Source organism: Sciurus carolinensis, chromosome 7 (assembly GCF_902686445.1).
Source record: "Sciurus carolinensis chromosome 7, mSciCar1.2, whole genome shotgun sequence".
NCBI lineage: Eukaryota > Metazoa > Chordata > Mammalia > Rodentia > Sciuridae > Sciurus > Sciurus carolinensis.
In genome coordinates this window covers 14,872,510-14,896,023 of record NC_062219.1, presented here as the reverse complement: position 1 = coordinate 14,896,023, position 23,514 = coordinate 14,872,510, and the positions used below count along the sequence as shown (strand labels likewise).

The following is a 23,514-nucleotide window of genomic DNA, read 5'->3' as shown; positions in this document are numbered from 1 at the left end:
GGAAGTACTGAGGGAAAGGTGGTAAAAGGGAAGATCCATAATAGCAGATTTCTCTCAGGCTACTGCTTGTTTTATTTGGCCTGGGTTTGTATTCCTTTGGAATTTCTGATTACAGGTCATTGCTTATTTTCATAACTAACAAATGTAGACTTTCTGGTGATGATAACAAAGAAGAAAACAGCTGCTACTGAAAGAGAGAAATTAAGAGAAAGAAAAAGAAAAAGTCAAGGGAAAGGAATTCAGACATACTGAAGGTGAAGTCCATGTGACTCCTGCTGCCCTGGGGGCCTGGGGATTCTTGTGCATAGGTGGCTTCTTCTCCCCGCTCTTCTGGCTTCCTGGTCATTTGACATGCCTTCTGTTCCTCCATGTCCTGTCACTCAAACCTTGGCTCCCCCAGAGACTTTTCATTTTTATTCATTTTTGATCTTCACCTTTGCCTTGCTGGGGATCGACCCCAGGGTGTGGTGCATTCTAGGCAAGTGCTCTACCTCTGAGCTACATTCCCAGTTGCCATTTTTGTGTTCTGGTGGACAGGAAAATAGTGATTAATATTTTTCAAAACCATCACCTGAACATAACATCGCAGCTTTAGCCTTTAGTCACATGTACGCAGGATCTTGGGTCTCTTTAGTAAAAACACTAATGCTTCACTAATACCATTGGTGCAAGTTGGTTTTTAAAGAGGTAAATATACTTTGATAGGATTTCTGAGCTGTTGTTTCCACAAGATCAAGTAACGAGATTTTAAGAATTTCCTTTTATAGCAAATTAAATCAATTGCCTTAATAGCACACACTGACCAAGTTATACTCATTAAGGAAAAAAATACTACTTTGTTGTCATCTTCTTCTGATAATAGTTGTTGGTGGCATTTGGTTAAGAGGGACATAACTTTCCTATGTTCATATATGAATACACCTCCAGTGAATCTCCACATCATGTACAACCACAAGAATGGGATCCTAATTAAATAAGTTATACTCCATGTAGGTGTAATATGTCGATATACACTCCACTGTCATGTATAGCTAAAAAAGAACAAGTTAAAAATTTTACAAAGAAGAATTTATTTTAATTGTAGATATCAAATCTGTGCTATTAACTGTTTCTTCTAACCAGTTTATCAATGTTTTTTAATGTATTTCAGGCAGGAGGAAATCCAGCATTGTCAAAATGGTTTTGCATTATGACATGATTCTGTTGTGCATCTGTTTTTATTCTTGTTAAAGAATGAAATCAACTGCATAAATCCAGTGCATTTTGTGTATTAAGCTTGTTAGTTGAAGAATTTCACTTACTTCTGTAAAGATAAGCATCTCCAGTGGATGACAAATCCAAACAGGAGGTCTTGCCAACTGGCCTGTGATCCAATTCATTTCTCCCTTCCTCTTCTGGCTTGCGAAATACCTGCTTTTAGGGGAGAAAGCAAGTCAACGTAGTATTTGATTCGAGTCATTATCAACTTAATGTATACTCACTTTTTTTGAGCTAAAATATGTGAACATATTCTCAATAAACCCCATAAGAGATCAAACAGTAAACATTTCTTTAAAGTACCAGAAAAATGCACCTTTTGCTTAGAGTTAGCATCTGCCCAAATTTTGTTTCTAGCTGCATTACTTCCACAATTTGTCCTTATTAATAAGGATGATTCTAAAAATAATAACTCTGCCTGGATATTTGAGGCAGTGTGTGGTCTCTTGCCAAAGTTCCAAGTTTACAACTCAATTGAATAGTTTGCTGGTTTCTATTATGCAATAGAAGAATGCAAATGTTAATTTGATCTGAAGCCTGTTTATACAGTAACTTTTATAATGTGTATCTAAAGATGGAGAACCAAGTTTTATGAGGCCATCATTTCTTGTCAAGTCCCCACTCCACCCTTTTCTAATCAAGTTTGACCCTCATGTTGAATAAAGAACAAAGAGCACTGGCTTAAAACATTTCACTACATGTTGCATCTTGCCCTTACTAAATGGGAAGATAGAGACCTTAGCACAGCATCTGAATTAGAGGGTGGAATATATATATATATATATATTTAATTTCGAGGGAGTGGGGAGAATGGGAAACATGTTTTTAAACAGTGCATATCATTTCCTTAGTCTGAATTCAGGACATTTCGCTAAGAAAATTGGACTTAAATAAAAACATACTAATACTGATTACTGAAGCTTAATGTTCTGCACACTACAAACCAGATTTCTCTTGATGGATAAAGAAGCCTCCGCTTCTCAATCTTAGAGTAGAAACACCCTCTGAGCAACTGGATGCGTGCACCTAGACATGTATTTTCACATTCAAATCCTAGAATGATTTTATGTAGTGGACACCATATTATCTCTAGGTTGGAGAGGAAGAAGGGAAGGCCCAGAGAGGTTCAGCAGCTTGCTCAGCAACCTCCAGCGAGTAAGTGACCAACTTACTCAGGATGAGCTCTGTGGACACCCAGTACCTCCCACTCGAATTTTGGTGTTCCATGTTTCATTTGAATATCTAATTGAAGATCCTTTAATTTATGTTTTAGGAAGGTTCACTTTGGAACTCATTATCAAAATCTGATTTCTAACAGCTCTGTTTGGACAATTTTATTGAGTGGTCCAAGTGAAAACATAAAACCAAACCCAAACATCTCACCCGCCGAGGACCTTGACCTTGGGGGCACAGGTGAGACATGGTGCAGCTCTACTCTAGGCTGTGTGAACTTCCAGAAGGCGAGGCACCTGAAGAGTCCTGGAGCAATCTGCTGAGGTAGAAATTAAGTCCAGCAGAGGTTTCATTTACACTTAGCATGGAGAGAAGAAGGGCAGTTCGGGTGGCAACTGAGAAAGGCCGAGTTAATGATATGAACACATTATCTAGCCATTTCCCTGTAGATTCTGACTGGCTGAAGTCCCTGAAATAATGTTAATTCTGTCCTCTTGCTTTTCATAGGGCATAATGACTACATGTGTCCAGCGACCAACCAGTGCACCATTGATAAAAACAGGAGGAAGAGCTGCCAGGCCTGCCGGCTCCGCAAATGCTATGAAGTGGGAATGATGAAAGGTGGTAGGTACCCCACTGTGGTGCCCCTTCTGGCTGGCCTTGCCTACTGGCCAGTGCTGGTGATTCCTGTTTGCATAACCACTGGCAATTTAGTGTGTTCTAATTCACATTTTCCCCCTTTTTCTCTTTTCAACAAAATACATTTTATTTCAAAGCACTCGGAAGTGACTGGAACTAGAAATTCTAACATGCCATTTTTGTGTTTCGTATTTTCAATGTAAATAATCGTATTTTAAATGAAATGTGTGTGGAAGTAGTGGTGGAGGAAAAGGAAGACTGCTCAATGAATTATTCTGGAAATATTTTTCAGTTCCTGATTATATTGCTAATGCTAGAAAATATCTGGAGGTAAACCTCTCCTCATTCACACCTGTACACGTGAGAGCTAAATACCTGATTTATAACCGTCTGATGTCTTGATGTACCTTAGGGAATTTGAATTTCAATGCAAAGGGATCATTCGCTTTTGGAAGTGGAGTCAAGCAGCACGTTTTATCATCTCCGTGCCGGGATAGTTCAGTGATTACTGAGTACTGACGAATCCCCAGGCTCAGGATTGGTGCCCACGTGCTTATCTTACCTCTGTGGCTGTGGGAGTGTGCACCTGTTTTCCTGTCTCCTCATGTTCTGTCCTCCAGTTTTCTGTATGGGAATCTGGAGCCCTTTTCTGGGGATTGTTCCATGCTCCTATTTAAGGAGCCTGATTGATCCCCTTGTGTTCTTGGGAATGTCATCTTGAAGAACATTGCTTCTGGTTTTGGATAGCCTTCAAGCATAGTTGGGGAGAACAAACAGGCACTGTGTAATTAAGTCCTGGATGCGTTCAATGTTCTGCAGTGATACAGGAGGCAGGGAGGGGTCAATGACCTTGCCGTCTACTCACTTCCCTGGGGAACGACTTTCAGAAGCAGGCGAGGTTTGGGATGATCTGAGGAGAACCTGGTTGCAATGAAAAAGAACAGTGACTTTGCAAATACAGGGCAGCTAACTTTTTAACTCACTCATACCTGAATGAAGGGAAAGCAGAGGGAAAACCAAGAATAGGGGTCAGGATGAAGGCATGCTCAATCATTACCACGCTTACAGAGAAAGAAGCCTTAGTTCCGTGGTCAGGTTGAGATTTTGAATACAGCATTTGGAATAAATTTTCTTGGTGAAAAGATGAAATGTTGAATTTAAGCATTGTCTGAGATGTGACTATATGTCTTGAATGTCTGAAAAAGCAGCTTTTAATTCAAAGCGCAATTAATTCTAAGAATTGAACAGCTGCATTCAGAAAATGACACTTTGAGTAATAAATGGATTAAATATTTAAGGAATTAATTTTTCTTTGTGCCATTGGAAAATTAGTCATACTTAATTAAGCTCACAAAAAGCTTCTTAAGGTAACTTGATAAATGACAAAAGATAACAGCTACATAAGAAAAGTTTAATTTGAGACAACAGAGTCCAAGTGTAATATTCTTCTTTGGCAGTTGTAGGTAGGCTAAGCCAGGATTTTTATTGCCTCTAAAAGCTGAAATAATAAACTTGTAAAGAGGCCCAAAACATTTTTTAAAAAAAAATTTGGTGGTATTCATACATTGACTTCACTTCATAAAAACAATTCTTTTTTTTTTTTTTCTAATTAATATCCAGATATAGTCTGGCTACAGAAATATAATTATTCATCCTTGTTTTTAATCTAACAAGAATTCCTATTTGTAAAGTCATAATAAAATCCTTCTCACTGTTTTCTAATAGAAATCTAAATAATTTGATGCTACCTGGATAATCTGCATGTATACACTTGTATATTTATGACCATAAAATATGTACCTGCGTAATTTTCTGGGGTTGCCATAGCAAAAATGAACTGTGTGGTTCAAATGATAAAAATTAATTTTCTCACATTGTTGGAGGCAGGAAGTCTAAGGTCAAGTTGGTAGGAAATGTGTTCCTGGCCTAGGCCTCTCTTCAGGCTTCTGTTGTCCTCACATGGCCTTATCTCTGCCACTTGCTTCTGGTATATTTTCCTTTTCTTATAAGGATGCCAGTCCCATTGGATTTGGGGTCCACCCTTATGACTTTATTTAACCCTAATTATCTCCATAAAGATAGTCAGATTGGGGCTACAGTTTCAACGTATAAAGTTTGGAGGACACAATTCAGTACATAATGGGCTACCATAACAATACCATGGACCAAGTGGCTGAAATAACAGAAGTTCATTTTCTCACAGCTCTGGAGGCTAGACTTCTGAGATCTGTGGGCTGGTGGGCTGGTTTCTCGGGAGGCCTCTCTCCTGGGCTTGCAGAACCTGCCTCCTTTCTGTCCTCACATGACATTTTCTCTGCCCAAGCACCTCTGCTATCTCTTCTTCGCATGAAGACATCAGACATACTGTGTTAGCACCCTGCCTTTATGACTTTGTTTAATCTTAATTGCTCTTCTAAAGACTTCATCTCCCAAAACAGTCATATTCTGAGGTCCTACGAGTTAGGGTTTCAATATATGAACTTGCAAGTACGTCATTAATTACATAACAATATCCCATTGGGATTACTCAATGAATGTTTAATATTTATCCACATATAATGAAAATGTGTCCTTTTGGAAGTTGATCTATATTCATGAGTTTTGATTCAAGTTTTATCATAAAACTATAGGCTGTAAGAACATCACATTTTAATTATATGTATAAAGTGCCTACCATAAAGCAATATAATTTATTGTATTTTTTTATAATATGGGATACTGCATATAACCTCATGGCACCTTATGTAACAACTCTTCCAAAATCCCACTGAATAAAGACTTAATTTACAACTGGAAGTACAGTTATAACTAACTATAAAATTTGCAGTTGTAAAAAACAGCTGCAACTGAATAAATCTTTACAACATTTTCCAATTGGTTTCATTAACAATCTGGTTTCTTAACCAGGCTAGTTGCCAATTAGAATAGTGAATCTCTCTCTATATGAAATAAAAAGTCTGGCTTCAGAGAATCACATAACCTACCTTCTGCTTTAATAGCAAGGTTGAATGAATTTGTGAAGATGTATTTCAAAGATCCAAGAGAACAGGATTTATCCACATAAAAAATCAATTTTAATCTGTTGATGTGTACTATCCCCTGGCCCAAGTTCCATGATTAGATTTGCTTCTGAGCTATGATAGTTCAATGAGATGAGGGAGTTAAGATGTGCCTGAGGGGACGTTTTTCCATCTTAGTGTGTGTATTTTTCTTCTTCATCTGCTTCCTTTCCCTTCAGCCTTAAAAATGCAGATTAAATAGTTCAGGAATTTGTCTTTCTTTGTACTACTTGAAAATTAATTCCTGTTCCTTTGCATTAAGTTGGATCCCTGTATTCTAGCTTCCATAGCAGACGTCTCTGAGACCCCATCTCAGTTGTTCAGAGTCTGTCTTCTTCTCTAGTTCATAAACTCTTTGAGGCAGTCTGAGGTTCTTTCTGTCCTGTTGACTGACATAGCACTAAACAAGTCACAAATTGGTGTTCAAGAAAAAAAAAAATTTGCAAAAGTTAATTGACTTAATTCATTGAAATAGTATCTGTTTAGGACTTCTTATATGCAGGCCGTTATGGATGAAGTGAATATGTTAAGGCCCTAGTCTCTTCCGTCAATGTCCTCACAGTACCAAGAAGACTCCTAACAAAAGTGCATTTGAAGTGGTAAATAGAAATCCAGAAACTTTGGGACTTGACTAGCTTGAAAAACGGCTCAAATAATGAAGAACCAGAATGGATGTACAGAGCTTTAGCCAACTTCTCCTGGGTTCAGCCCAACCCAGAACATTACTTAGCCCATCTGACTTCCAAGGTATATTGTTACCCATGAGTTTGACAAGAAAAGGGAATACTAACCCCTCCCCAGACAGCTGAGCAAACCCCATTAAAATCACTTTTATGAGCTTTACTGCTCTTGGATGTAAGATGAGATAATTTCTACTCAACTAGTTTGTCATGAAGATCACAAATCATAACATAGGAAAATACTCTACAAATTTAAAGTACTATACAAGAATTATTTTATCTTTTCTGTCAAAAATAATTCTTATCTTACTTAGGAACATCATGTCTGAATGCTGCTATTTTTTTTTTTTCAATTGGAAGAAAGAGACAATTTCATTTCTTCTACTAGGTAAAATTGTTTAATTCCTTTGTGAAGAATAAAAACCGAGGCTCAGACACGTATTCTTTTTCATTTCATACACTGGATATAGTTGCAAGATGAGTGAGATTTATTGTCACTTTATGATGCTAGAGATTTATGTAGGTTTATTAAAGTTTTTTTCCCTACCATAGCTCAGAGGCATGTTGGTGGCAAGGTTCACATGTTCATAGTCCAGGAAGTTGGCATGTAGGAGTTAATTGATGTGCATAACTTTTGCACTAACTATCCTGGTTGTATTTTGTCATAACGTATTCAAAAGAAATTTCAGATAAAGTAGTAATTGTCAGCTCATCTTTTTTTCGATGACATGTTACAATCTAAGATTTAGGATTATTTCAAAACAATAAAAACTTAAACATTGCAATCATTTTACTTTATGTTTATTTTTATCTCTATATTTACTTTCTAAAGCCTAAATGTGTGTTATGCTGATATATAAAAACATAAAGATTATGTCTATGATTATGGTACACTGTGTGATCTTTTGATGCATGAATACATTGTTATATGTAAATCAGGTAAATCATATCTATCTCAAACATTCATCCTTTCTTTATGGTGAAAACCTTCAATCACTTCTAGTTTTTTGAAGCACACAATCCATTGTCATTGTCTGTGGTTGTCCTGAGATGCAATAGCACAACAGAACTTCTTACTCTTTTCTAACTGTAACTGATACCCACTGACCAATCTTCCTCCTTCAACTCTCTCAGCTCTGCTCACCATGGTCCCACTCTCTGCTTCTCAGATGAAGTCAGCCTTTTCACACTCTATATGTGAGTGATACCATGTGGCACTTGTCTTGCTGTGTCTGGCTTAGTTTAGCTACAATAATGGTCTCTCCAGTTCTATCCGTGTTGACAAAAACGACAACTTCATCCATTTTAAAGGCTGAATAGTGTTCCATTGTGCATATGTGCCACATTTTCCTTGTCTGCTGATGAGTGGATGGACACGTGGGTTGATGGTGTTTCTTGGCTATTGTCATGAAAGCTATAGTGAACATGGGTGTGCATGTGTCTCTTCAACATCTGTGTTTCCCTTTGATGTAAACCCAGAAGTGGGATTGCTGGATCATAAGGCAGTACAGCTTTTAGTTTCTGGAAGGACCTCCATAGCATTTTCCGTACTGACTGTATTAGTTTATGTTCCTACCAACGGTGTGCCAGGGTTCTACTTTCTTCACGTCTTCACCAGCACTTGTTATTTTTTGTCCTTTTTCTTTTCTTTTTATAAGCATGTTAGAATTTTACATGATAGATTCATTATGCTACATTTGTATGTGCACACAACAAAATTTGATCAATCTCATTCCCGGGTACCTTGCCTTTCACTCCCCTCCTTCATCCCCTGATCTGCTTGTTGCTGATCTCCTGTCTGTCATTGTTACTGCTATTTTAATTAGAGCAGTATAATTATATATCTTTATGATTCATTGTGGTGTATTTGCTATATACATAGACATGGCATACTTTGATAGCTTCCCATGTATTATTGCAGTACTTCCCCATGGATGCCCTTCCCCTCCCTCTTGATCCCCTTCCTCCATTCTATTAGTCTTCCTTCTGTTTTCATGAGTCCCTCCCACTTTTTGTTTTTCAATATTCCTTTCATTTCTGTCTCTCTTTAGCTTCTGCATATGAGAGAAAACATTCGACCCTTGACTTTCTAAGTCTGGCTTATTTCACTTAGCATGTTTTCTTTGCTCTGCAGAAACTTTTCAGTTTGACGTAATCTCATTTCTCTATTTGTGCTTTAGTTGTCTGTGCTTTTGGGATCATGTTAAAAAAATATGTCCTCATTCCAATGTCTGGAAATGTTTTCCCTATGTTTTCTTTTAGTATTTTCATAGTTTCAGGTCTTACATTTAGGTCTTTAATCTATTTTGAGTTGATTTTTGTAACTGGTGAGTGATTGGTAGGAGTCTGGTTTCATTCTTCTGTGCATAGATAACCAATTTCCAATTTCCCCAGCACCCTTATTGGAAAGTGTATCCTTTCTCCAATGTGTATCTTAGCACCTTGGTTGAATATCAGTTGGCTGTGAATGTGTGGGTTCACTTCCAGGCTCAACATGACAAATCAATAAATGTGATACGGCATATCAAATGCGATTCAATTTATCAATGAAATAAGGACAAAAAACATGATCCTCTCAACAGAGGCATTAAAGATATTTGGTAAAATTTAGCATTCTTTCAGGATGAATGAAGCATGGAAGGAATGTACCTCAGCATAACAACATTCTTCCAAATGAAGTATGGAAGGAATGTACTTCAACATCACAAAGGCCATATATAATAAGCTCACAGCCAACATAATACTGAATGGGGAAAAGCTGAACTCTTTCTAACATCTGGAACAAGACAGGAATGTCCACTTTTACCACTTTTATTCAAAATAGTGGTGAAAGTCCTAGTCAGAGCATTCAGGAAGAGAAGGAAAGGAAAGGCTTTCAAGTTGGAAAAGAAGGGTCTGATTATCACTGTTTGCAGATGACATGATCTTATATGAAAGAAATGTCACAGAAGACACCAAAAAACTTTTGGAACTAATAAACAAATTCAGCAATGCTATTAGATACAAAATTAACATACAGAAATTGATAACTTTTTATATACTTTTAGCAAGCTATCTGAAATAGAAATCAAGAGAGCACTCCCATTTACAGTAGCTACAAAAATTTGAAAAGTCTAGAAATAAATTTACCCAAGGAGGCGAAAGACAGCTAATGAAAACTATAAAACATGGATGAAAGAAACTGAAGAGGACACAAAAAATTGAAAGATAGTCCTTGTTTACGGATTGGCAGAATGAATACTATTTAAATGTCCATACTACTCAATGCAATTTGTTGACTTGATGAAATCCCTATGAAAATGACTTTCTTCAAAGACATAGATAAAACAATCTCAAAATCTGTACAGAACCATAATAAACCCCAAATAGCCCAAACATCCTTGAGCAGAAAGCAGGAGACTTTGTATTCCCTGACTTTAAAACTTGCTGCAAAGCCATAGTAATCAAAACAGCTTGGTATTGGTAATGCTACAGATTTGAAGTAAGGTAAAAGCATACTACTCATGTAAATGGGGAAACATAGGCATGAATCTAGAATAACACAAAAGCCCAGTGAATAGCTGGAAAATATAATATTTCCTTGTTGTTTAATATTTATCACTACTATAATTATTTTTGTTGATGAAATGAACTCTCAAACCAGGGATTGGTATTAGAATTTCCTTTAATCCTACATTAGCTATCTTGTAACTAAAAATAAGTTATATTAATAAGTTATTAATAATAATAAGTTATATAAATAATAATACATAATTTATTATTAATATTAATGATGCTAGAACCAAATCAATAAATTAAAAGCAAGTATGAGGCCCAGGGGTGCATACCTATAATCCCAGCAGCTTGGGAGGCCTAGGCAGGAGGATTGCAAGTCCAAAGTCAACCTCAGCAAAATTGAGGTACTAAGCAACTGAGTGATACTCTGTCTCTAAATAAAATACAAGATAGGGCTGGAGATGGGGCTCAGCGGTTGAGTGCCCTTGAGTTCAATCCTTGGTACCCCCTCCCAAAAAAAACAAGTGCAAATTACTGTTTTTGGATTACCCAATACTTGCAAAAGAATTATAGCTGCATGTTAATCCAAGTTTTATTAAGAGGGAGATTTGGAAGTTGATGTTTAGGACTCAATTAAAAAAAATGTTAAAGAAAAATTAATCCTTCTTTACCAAAGAGATCCTGGTTGTTTTAAGTAGCAACCTACATATTTCTGATATTTTGCTTCACTTTAAATCTATCAAACTCTTCTTCCACAAACAGAAGCAGATAGTCAATGTATGAAACAGATAAAAACTGATTTGTTGGCCTCTCTTCTCCCAATATGGTGTTTATGAGAAACCTTTTTGGAACTGAATGGCTCTAAGGAGCACAGTTTGCAAACCACTGATCTAATGCAACCCCCTCATCTTCTGATAAGAAGACCAAGGCCAGGAAAGACTAAGTGACTTGATCAAAGCTTTGAATTGCTTAGCAGGAGAATTAATCCTAGATTGTAGATTCAGTTCTTTTTTCTTTCTAGCACCTCTTTTGCTACCCCTCACTTTTAGCATGAAAAATAATTGATTAAAAATGTGAGTGGCATATAAATAAGTTAATGCATACAAACACATATACATATCCAGAGAAAAGAAATCCAGAGTAAAATAAGCCATCTAATTCTATTCTTCCAGATACCAGATGACACCAAGAGTCAAGTAGTCTGTTGACCTGGAGGCTAAGGAAATCTGGCCTAAGAGGCTCACAGCTCTCCTGTGCTCAGCTTCCATGGTTGTCATGGCAGCAGTGGTGGTAGCAGCAGGTGGGGAATGTGTCAGGACTCACTCTGAGTTGCAGAGTTTAAAGAACTGAGTAGGTGGGTAGTGACCACACCGGGGTCAGAAAATAGGATCAGTGAGAAACCCAGGTGCAAAAACTATAGTCATACAATTCCAAGGAGAAAGGAAGTTTAACCTATCCAGTAGGTTAGCATGGGTGAAAAAATAAGACAAGTATTTAGTTTTTCTCTCCAAAACTTGGTAAAAATGGAAGAGATGACCTGCTTTGTTCTGCCCTTGACTGCCTAGGGGCAAAAGCATGTTTGCTTCTGTGACTGTTAGTTCAGTCGGGTGAAGTGTGATAGAGGCAACACCATGATCCTTGTAAGAGCAGTGTGATCTTTGGATATTGTAATGTAGATCCAGCAGCTTTCTTACAAATGTGACCAAGTGTGATGGGATTAGCTCAAAGATTGATGTCCTACTGACTGCTTTGCCAACTGCTTTTGGCAAGGTCACCAATGACCTTGCTCAATCCGACTGTCAATCCTCAACCCTCCTCTTCTTGGTGGATGCATTTGACACAATTGATCATTATCTCCTCCTTAATGCACACTCTTGACTTGACTTCTAGTACAGTACACTCCCTTAGTTTTCCTCCTATCCTCTTCTTCCTTCTAGATTTTCTTTGCATATCTCTCCTCTTTTTCGTAGTCTCTTAATATTGGAGTGGCCCATGGTCTAGTTTTTGGATCTTTTTTCTTACCTCCTTGGTGATATCTAGTCACATAGGAATACCATTTGACGCCGTCCAGTGGAGTCAATTTGGCGCAGGAGAAAAACAGGCAGCGAGACTCTTGAATTTGAAGCAGTTTATTGATGATTCAGGAACCTGGAACACCGGTGCTCGAGGAGAGCCGGCTTATATTCCCTCCAGGAGGGAAAGGGTAGGTCCAACGCTAGTTATCCAATCATGGTAAAGGTCAAACAGGCTCCAGCAGAAGCATTCGGGAATACACGTGCACTTGTGTGCGTGGACTTATTTGAATACGGCCGATGATGAAGCCCTTGGGTGTGTTATGCTAACCGACTTCCTCACCACCGATGTGATCAAAACAACTTCTGGCTGGCTGCCAGGTGCTATGGCATAGCCCCCAACAACCATTTATATGCTGATGACTCTTGAATTCATACGTCCAGCCCAAACCCTCTCCCATGTCACTGACTGTTTGTGCATCTGCTTATGGATCTTCCTCTCTTGGATGTCTAGATAATTATAGAACCTCAGACTCATCTCATCCAACCTGAGTCCATGCTCTTTCGCCTCAGTAAAGCCTGGTGCATAATCTTTCCCATCTTAGCTATTAATGCCATGTTTCAAATTACTTAGTTCAAAAAATTTGTGTCCCCCTTCATTCCTCTCCTTCTACACCCCACATTCAGAAAATTATGGTGACCGTACCTTCAGAAGTTTTCAAAGTCTGAACACTTACTCTCGCTTGTTTGATGTGAAACACTATCGCCTTTATCCTAGTTTATTATTTCTTCCCTTACAGCCTGTTCTCCCTACAGATGCATTAAAAACATATTAGATTTGTCACTTCTCTTCTTAAACCTTGAGTGACTTCCCCTCTCAGTTGATGTCATAATGACCCTTAGACCCTATGCCATCTGCCTTCTCTAAATTCTCCTTCTTTCACCTCCTATGACTCTCTCTCTTGCTAACTCCATTCTATCCCTGTGGGCCCACTTCCATTTTCCTCTCCCTGCAATGCCATTGCCCCTGTATGTCTATGTGGCTAACTCACTTCCCTGAAGTCTGTTCTCCATTATTACTTTATCAATGAAGCTTAACCTATTCTGTTGATAATTCAGTGGGTTTCCTCACATCCCGCCCTACTCTCAGTATCTTTATGCCCCCCCATTTTATCATTAAAGGATGTTGAATTTTGTCAAGTACATTTTCAGATGTATTGAGAGGATTATATGATTTTTGCCCCTTATTCTGTTAATGTAGTAAATTTGTAGATTTGCTTATGTTGAATTTTATTTTTGTCCTGTAAATTACACTTGAACATGGTAAATGATCCTTTCAATTTGCTGGTGAAATCAGTTTTTTGTATCCATATTTATCAGGGATATTGAGTTATAATTTTCTTATAGTGTTCTTGTCTTTCACATCAGGATAATGCTGGCCTTGTAAAATGAGTTTGGAGGAATTCCCTTCTCTTCAATTTTGTCAAAGAGTTTGGAAAGGATTAGTATTAGTTCTTTAAATACTTGAAAGGATTCAGCAGTGAATTCATAAGGTCTTGAGCTTTCATCTTATGGGAAACTTTCAATTCCTGATTTGATTTCTTACCCTTTGTTGGTCCACTCAGATTTTCTATTTCTATATGATTTTCTATTTTTATTTGTACATGACTAGGAATTTGTCCATTTCTTCTTGATTATTAAATTTGTTGGTATATCATTGCTCATAGTAATATCTTATGATTTTTGTATTTCTGTCTCTCTTTCATTTCTGATTTTTAGAAATGGTTTTTTCATTTCTGTTATCTATTTTCTTTAGTCTAACTAATGGTTTGCTAATTTTTCTTGTTATTACAATCAATTCTTGGCTATATTAATTGTTATTAAAATCAATTCTTAGTTTTATATATTGTGTTATTTTTCCAGTCTGTTTCATTTATTTCTGCTCTCCTATTTATTATTTATTTCTGTCTAATAACTTGGAACTTAGTTTGTTCTTTTTTTGTAGTCCTTTGGGGTGTAATGTTAGGTTGTTGGGGCCTCTTTTTATTTCTTCTTTGACTCATTAAATGTTTAGGAGTTTGTTGTTTAATTTCACATATTTCTTATTTTTCCAAAATTCTTCCTATTGCTGATTTCTGGTTTCATACTATTATGATTGGAAAGATATTTGACATGATTTCCATCTTTCTAAATTTGTTAACACTTGTTTTAGGCCTTAAACATATCTGTCTCAGAGAATGTTTCATGTATGCTGAAGCAAAATGTCTATTCTGCAGTTTTTTGATTGAACGGTCTGTGTACATCAGTTTGGTCCATGTTTGTTAAACTGTAGTGTAAGTCTGAGTTTTCTTAATTGATTTTTGTCTGGATGATCTCTCCATTGCTGAAAGTGGGGTACTAAAGTTCCCTACTCTTATTATAATATAGTCTATCTCTTTCTTCAAATCAATTAATGTTTGTTTTATACATATAGGTTCCTTGATGTTGGGTGCATATATATTTACAATTGTTATAACCTCTCAAATTGATGCTTGTATTTTATGATGAACATTTTTTGTCTTATTTTATGTTTTTTTTTTTTTTTTTTTTTTTTTTACTTCAAGTCTATTTTATTTGATATAAGTGTTGCTAACCCGGCTTTCTTAGGGTTTCCATTTACATGGGACATCTTTTTCTAACCCTTCATCTTTAATCACTGTGTATCTTGGTGGAGTGCATTTCTTACAGACAATGCATAGTTGGGTCTTTTTTTCTTTAACCTACTGTGCAACTCTTTTTCTCTTTCCTTTTTGGTAGTAGGTATTGAATCCAAGGTTGTTTAACCACTGAGCCAATCCTCAGCCCTTTTTATTTTTTATTTTGAGACAGGATCTCACAAAGTTGCTTAGAGCCTTGCTAAGTTGCTGAGGCTGGCTTTAAACCTGCTATCCTCCTGCCTCAACCTCCTGAGCCACTGGGATTGCAGGTGTGCACCATAACACCAGCCCCAGCCCTTTAAAAAAAAGTTTTTTTTTTTTTTTTTTTTTTTTTTTTTTTTTTTTTGAGATGAGGTCTAACTATGTTGCTTAGGGCCTTGATAAGTTTCTGAGTCTGACTTTGAACTTGTAATCCTCCTGCTTTAGCATCTGGAGCCACTGGGATTACAGACATTTGCCACAATGCCTGGCTTTTAAAAGAAAGATTTCCCTGATTGGGAATCAAACCCAGGCCTTGGTGGTGAGAGCACCAAATCATAAGTACAAGACCCCCAAGAAGTTCACTCTGTCTTTTGATTTGAGAATTTGACACACTTACATTTAAAGTAATTATTGATTAATAAGGACTTACTACAGCTATTTGTTTTCTAGATGCATGGTTCCTTTTTTCTTCTCTTGCTACCTTCTTTTGTGATTAAATGATTTTTTTTCTTAGTGGTATGCTTTAAATCTGACTTTTTGTCTTTTCTTACCTACTGTCAGTTTTTGCTCTGTGATTACCATAAGGCTTACATAAAACCTCTTTCAGTCGTAACAGCTATTTTAAACTTATAACAACTTACCTTTGATTAAAATTTTTACACTTGAATAATTTGATTGCTTATTTAGAGGTCATTTTAAAAGGGGTCCTTCATTTACCTTTTTTAAGAATGACCATATCTCCTCTAAAATAGACATGGAGACCAATGGAATAGAATAGAAGACACAGGGACAAATCTGCATACTCACAATCTGATACTTGACAAAGTTGCCAAAAATATATGTTGGAGAAAAAACAGTTTTTTAAAGAGATGGTGCTAGGAAAATTGGATATCCAAATGTAGAAGAATGAAATTAGAACCCTATCTTTTACCCTGCACAAAAGTTAAATCAAAGTGAATCAAAGACTTAGAAATTAGATCAGAAACCTTACAACTGCTAAAAGAAAACAGGGTCAACACTCCCTCACAGAGGCATCTACTTCCTCACAGGAACCCTAAAGTTTAAGAAGTAAAACCAAGTGTTTTAGTCAGCTGTTTCACTGCTGTGACTAAAGGACCCTACCAGAATAACTGTAGAGGAGGGCTCACGGTTTCAGAGGTCTTAGTCCATTGAAGGCTGGCTCCATTCCTTGGGGCTCAAGGTGAGGCAGAACATCATGGCGGGAGAGTGTAACAGAGAGAAGCAGCTCACATGATGATCAGGAAACAAAGAGACTCTACTCTCTAGAACAAAATATATACCCCAAAATCAGGTTCCAATTCCCATCTCCTCTAGCCACACCCTACCACTTCCATTACCACTCAGTTAATCCCCATTAGGGAATAAATTCACTGATTGGGTTAAGACTTACAACCAATCATTTCTCCTCTGAACCTTCTTGCATTGTCTCACATGTGAGCTTTTGGGGGACACCTCACATCCAAACCATAACACCAAGAATAAATAAATGGGATGCCAGCAAATTAAAAAGCTTCCACACAGCAAAGGAACTTATTAAGAGAGTGAACAGACAGCTTACAGGATGGGAAAATATTTTTGCCAGCTACTTCTCCGACAGGAGATTAATAACCAGAATAGAGAACTCAAAAACTCTATGGCCAAAAACCCCAAAAAAACCAAAACCATAAAAACAACAACAAATAACTGAATCAATACATGGACAAAAGAACTAAACAGAAATTTCTCAAAAGAAGAAACACAAATGGCCAATAAATATATGAAAAAAATGTTTAACATCTCTAGCAATCAGGGAAATGCAAATCAAAACTACACTAAGATTTTATCTCATTCTAGTCAGAATAGCAGCTATTGAGAATATGAATAATTCTAAAAGCTGGTGAGGATGTGGAGGAAAAGGTCCACTCATACACCATTGGTGCGATTGCAAATTACTACAACCACTTTGAAAAGCAGTGTGGAGATTCCTCAAAAAATAGGAATGGAACCACCATATGACCAAGCTATCCTACTCTTCAGTATTTATCCAAAAGAACTAACATCAGCATATTGTAGTGATAGAGCCTTTACAATATTCATAGCAGCACAATTCACAATAGCCAATTCATGGAACCAGCCCAGATGCTTACCAGTAGAAAAATGGATCAAGAAAATGTGGCATATATTCACAATGGAATTTTACTTGGACATAAAGAAGAATGAAATAATGCTATTTGCAGGAAAATGGATAGAAATGGAGAAAATCATACCAAGTGAAATTAACCAGATTCAGAAAATCAAGGGTTGAATGTTTTCTCTCATATATGGAAGCTAGAGCAAAATAAGGGAAAGAAGCTGTTGGAGGAGTGGATCAGATGCAATAAAGATACAGGGAAGATCAGTGGAGTAGGAGAAATAGGAGAATGAGACGGAGAGAGGAAAGAAGAGAAAGGGAAAAATATGGAATGAATTTAACAAAATCACGTTATATACATATATAGATGTACCAAAGGGAATTTGAGTTTTATGTATATGTAGAAAGCACCAAAAAAAAAAAAAATAATAATTTAAGCAGTGAGAGGAAGATCAGTACAGTAGAAGAGGGAGAAATAGAAGAGAAAAGAGGGGTGGAAAAAGGAGACTGGGGATTGAAATCAAATTCTTTTTATGTATAATTTTGTCAAAATGAACTCTAATATCATGTGTAATTATAATGCTAAAAAAAAAAAAAAAAAAGAAAAAGAAAAAAAGAAAGACAGGCATGACAGCACATGCTTGTATTCCCAACAGTTCAGGAGGCAGGATTCCAAGTTTAAGGCCAACCTCAGCAATTTAGCAAGACTCAGCAACTTAGCCAGACCCTGTCTCAAAAAAAAAAAAAAAAAAAAAAATTTAAAAAGGGCAGGGGAATGTTGCTTAGTGGTTAGTGTTCCTGGGTTCAATCCCTGTACCCCCCCCCAAAAAAAAAAAACATAGGCCATGTCTCACTTTGAATGTTAGAAGAAATATTGGTAGTGACTCAATGCCAGGTAAAATTTCAGAGTCTCTCTTGTTCTTATAATTTGTTTCCGCAAAACTAAATGATTTTTGACATGATATAAAGGCACATTCTGTGCCTAGAGTACAATGAATGTCAAAGTGCGTGGGCTGTAGTATGAATGAGTTGCTATTTTTAATTTAGGTAAGCCGAAGACCCCAGGAATTTCCATGTAGTTTTTGTTTCAATGGTTATGATTAGGGGAATGAATACTTTTCAGAGCTGAAAAGATCTTAAGGATCACCTACTTTACCTCTTTCTTTCCCAGTCCATTGTTCTTGTCCAGGTCGTACAACTAGTTAACTGCTTGGACCAGAAACCAAGTTGCCTGACTCTTGGATCAATGTTCTTTTCATTGTGCTGCACTGCCTAGCTGACCCAGACCATTATAAAAGATGAAGTCAGATATTAATATGCCACAGACCGCAGTTGTGACTTAGGGACAGTTACTGTGGACATAGAATACTGCTCCTCTTCAAAAAAATCATGAATAATGAATTTGTCTTAGTTGCACAACCAAAATACAAAAATAAATATATTTTTATTTATGATCAGAGGGTGTGATGGCTAATTTTTAAAGATTTAATATTTAATACAATTTTAAAAGGACGTTTTCTCCTTCAGGCCAAAGATTTTCACATAATTAAAACAATTTTTTGTAAGGCTTGTTTTTAGTTTTAAATGTTTGGACTATTTTGATATACAGAAAGGTCGTTTTTATCAAATAGGGATCCTGGCCTAGGGTCAAATACATAGCCTGACTCTCCACTCACTCCTTAGAACCTCAGGCAGATCACTTCATTTTTCCATACTGTTACAATTTGGCTGTGGTTGTCCCCAGAGGCTTCTGTGTGGTGGTGTTGAGGTGGTAGAACCTTGAAGAGGTGGGGCCCAGGGGAGGTGGTTAGGGCACTGGGGGCATTTCCCTTGGGAGGGACTAGTGTAGGTCTTGTGGGACTCCACTTAGTTTCTTTGAGCATGGGCTGTTACAAAGGAGCAAAACTGGCCCTTCTCCACTCTGGCTTTGTCTTCCCTTGTGATCCCTCTTGTCCCTTTTGCACACACTCTAACCCTGATGCGATCCAGCCCGAGACCCTCGCCTGACGCTCAACCAATGAGTTAGCCTTTCAGCTTCTAAAACAGTGAGATAAATAACCTTTTTATCTTTGTAGAAGTTCCCAGACTCTGGTATTTTGTTATTGCATAGGAAAATGGACTAATACATTTATTCAGTTTTTACTTTTGAAAAATATGGGCTTAGGACTCAGTGGTCTGTAAAATATCTTTCTACTTTGAAACTTTATGTTTTAAGATCTGAGTTTAGATTAATGATGGGAAGGTTATACTCTAAAGGTAGTTTCTGAATATCAGGAACATCTTGGCAATTGTATTTATATTTAATGCTAAATTTAGCCTAACAACTTGGAACTGGAAAAATTTGTTGGGATTGATGAAGTTATTCTCTTCATTAATAAACATGGAAAGTGAATCTTTTCTGAATGGGGACTATGACAAAAATGAATAGATTTTGTCTTCATAGTGATCATCATAATAAAAACAGATGGCAAAAATTTACTACAAATTATTTAGACACAAAAAAAGAATTCAAGAACAAAGTTGTTTTATACAGGACTTTGAGGTGATAATTAAGCTCTTCTCTTATTAGAGATGTAATTATACACATATAATTAAGACTCGAATCCCAAGAGCTGGTAGAACATTCTAGTTTCTGCCTTGTGGAAAGAGAGAGGTTAAAAAAGCTGGTGATTATGAGAAGTACCTGATTCAATATCACATAAGCTAGTTTGTTGGTGTTGGCTGGAAAACATGTCCGGTAGGTATAAACTAGTGCACTTGAGGCTAGACTTCTTGGAAATCACAGAAATCATATTCCATTCCTAAGAGGGATCCTGAAGTAAAGTGCAGAGAGACTAATTTGTAAAGAAAAATTCTGGTCATTCGGGGAGGCAACACTGGTTTGGTTTATACTTGATTGAGCAGAGAAAAATATGTGAGAAGCATACAAAATTATATTCAGTTCCTTATATCCTTAAAAATTTGCCTTATAAAACCCATCATCATAATATTTATTTTATATTTAAGTTTTTGACAGTTTTAAGTGTGTTTAAAATAAAAAAACAAAACAACAACAACAAAAAAAAACCCTTTTTTTCAGTGCTGGGATTGAACTCTGGACTTTTTTCATGCTAAGTTGAGGACTCTAACCCCTGAGCTATGCCTCCAGCTCCCATGTAGAATATTTTACATAACAAATGTGAAGGCTAGTCCAACTTCTGACCTTTTATCAAGCATCTGCAGTTTGCAGGTGCTGGAGACACAAGAGAATTTAAGACCTCAGAGTTCAGGCAACTAATGATGAAAAGAGGCCATTCACATAAGAAGATCATTAAACCCCTTCATTTCCTCAAGAAACCTAGGATTGGAGTTGGCCTACAGTTCCTGGTTTTTCAGCTTACTCACTGTTCTGACTTTGTTCCCAGAGATCAAGCAAGGTGAAATGTACTGACCCTTCGTGCTCTGTGGTTCCAACTTCTGACTGATGTTCTTGGGGATATGTCCTGTTGTCTCATCAGGCTCCTAGACATCCTAAATCTGTTGCTGCTCTCTCTGTGTGTTCCAGTCTCATAGAAAAACCCACTCACTGCCTTCTGAGGTCATTCTGAAACTGAGAGGTGCAAACTGCATTTTGATAAGTACAAATTGGCATTGATATCTGGGATTATTATTTGTATAGGGTGTAGCATTGTGGATTCAGTCTTCAGCTTTAGAATCAGACCAGTTGGATTAAAATTTTAACTGTATCTACAGGTGTATGACTTTGAACAAAATACTTAACTGCTTTAGACCTCAGCTTCTTTGTCAAATGAGAATAATAATAGTAATACTAACGCATGTTGTGTGAGAATACATGTCAAGCTTTCAATATTGAACTTGGCTTGCAGGGACCTCTCCATGTAAGTTGGTTGCATTGGGTATTAAGAACTACACTCAGTTTTGCTTTTTGTACTTAATCTGATCTCCAAATAAAATGCAATTCCGCTGTATTATCATTATAATTAAACAAAAACATTTTAAAGTAAGTAATTAGTATGCATTTGGTTCCATTTGGATAATCAATATAAAATGCCACAGCTCACCCTGAGGAATCTACAATTTAGTCTCTTACTGACCTTGGCCTTCAAAGTTCCCTGCCCTCTGAATCCCACCTATTTTTTAGGTTCTCTCTCCTATATTCCTAACAAAGCCTTGGCTCTAGCCAACAGGACTGGTCATTGACTACAGAAGGTATTTTGTCCCTTTATGCCTCCCTTCAATCAGAAGTTAGTTATTAATAGCTTTATTTATTGGTAGTGCATTCCCCTGTTGCCTGATGCTGCTCTCTTGAACAGGATTCCGTCTCCCCACAAGCCGTCACTTTTCCTTCTGAATTCCTGTAAGGCCCTTCGTGAGTGTCTAATCAGAGGGGCAGCCGAGCTGCCGTCAGAGCCCTTGAGTTAATCCGGGCACTGAGCTGTCTGCCTGCTGCCAGCCTGAGGACAAGTTGGACACACTGGCTGCGCGATCGCTTTCAGCTGCGAGATCGGCTTTGGCCATCAGTGACCGTGCTTGTTCTGGACTCCTGCTTGATTTCACTCCTTGGTTTCAACATAGACTCCAACCTCTGCCCCCTGCTTCGCCTCCACTTCTGATCGCTAGCATGACTCCATTCTACACGAGGTTTTGGTTTGGAACTTCTAGGTCATTAAGGTGACCGCTCCTTTTCTTTCATTGCTAGACTTATTTGTGTACAGACATTGCTGTCATCTACCCATGATATGCCTGCCACTCAGCTCGTTTCAGTGCTGACACCGACTATCTTCCCAGCCTGGCACTGAATGGCAGAGCACCCGTGCCACTCGGATCCTGCCCTTTGATTGTGCTGTCCCACTGGCACCTGGCCTGCTGGCCCTGAGTCTTTGTTTATTGGACACTTAATTGAATAGGGAGTAGGATCCACCTTCCAGGTACCAGATAAAGTTAAAACAAGCTGACAACTTAGTATATAAAAACATACCTACCTCCTATCTGTCCAATTAGGCTTTTAATCTTTAGAGTCAGAGGTAGTCATATTAGTTTATTCATGGCACAATAATATTATTATCAGTATTTATTACTGATGGGGAGTTTAAGTGACGAAGGAAAATAGGAGAGGAGGTAATTTTTTATATTATGCATATTATTTTATTATTTAATTCTTTTTAAAAATTATTTTAAGTATTTATTTATTTATTTATTTATTTATTTACTTTTTTTTGGGTGGTGCTGAGGATTGAAACCAGGGCCTTAAGAAGAGGTAATTTATCTTAGAGTTTAGCTAAACCATTCCTTTAACATAGTCTATTATTCAGATAGCATAGCATGACTGAAGCAATACCTTGACCATAATACCAGAATTATCTCTCTGTCTTTCTTAGCTTATGTCTGTGTAGTGCATAGACCTGTGAAAATTTATTATGTAATTTTAATTATAAAAAGTAATGCCAAATACTACAACCATCATAACAAATCAGTAAAACTGTACCTTAATTCAAAGAAATGCAGGTTTGGGAGAATAGGAAAAAAAGGCCATTTCTAAAATTAAGCCAAAATAATATTTCCTTATTATTGAATTATTTTAATGATTCATTATCACAGGTAAGAGGATGATTTTGTTGGAAGTTGACATTCTTTTTTTCTTTTTTTAGAATAAAGAGTTTTATTCTATTAAAGCAATTGATTTAATCTATTAATGCAAAATTAAAGTAGCAATTATTAAAAAGGGTCCCTTTTTAATTTTTGATAGAATTGCTGTAAAATACTCTGTTTTTGCGTCCTTCTTTTTTTTAAATTTATTTTTTTATTGTAAACAAATGGGGTACTTGTTGTTTCTGTTTGTACATGTAGTAAAGGCATACCATTTGTGTAATCATACATCTACATAGGGTAATGGTGTTTGATCATTCTGTTATTTTTTCCTTCCCCCCACCCCCTCACTGCTCTTTTCCCTCGATACAGTCCCTCCTTCCTCTATTCTTACCCCCTTCCATCCCCCATTATGTGTCATCATCCGCTTATCCGTGAGATCTTTCTTCCTTTGGTTTTTTGAGATTGGCTTATCTCACTTAGCATGATATTTTCCAATTTCATCCATTTGCCTGCAAATGCCATCATTTTATCATTCTTTATAGCTGAGTAATATTCCATTGTATATATATATACCACAGTTTC

At 37.0% G+C, this 23,514-nt stretch overlaps 1 protein-coding gene across 4 annotated transcripts in view; it reads left to right on the top strand.

The window, feature by feature from the left end:
- The window catches only part of Esr1 (estrogen receptor 1), a 379,897-nt gene that overhangs the window by 191,560 nt on the left and 164,823 nt on the right, over positions 1–23,514 (top strand). For 3 of the 4 annotated variants that reach the window (XM_047558192.1, XM_047558194.1, XM_047558195.1), the window contains exon 4: positions 2,938–3,054. In XM_047558192.1, the coding sequence (XP_047414148.1) occupies positions 2,938–3,054 (117 nt within the window). The remainder of the gene's footprint in view (positions 1–2,937; positions 3,055–23,514) is intronic. The other variant, XM_047558193.1, reaches the window with a different exon arrangement.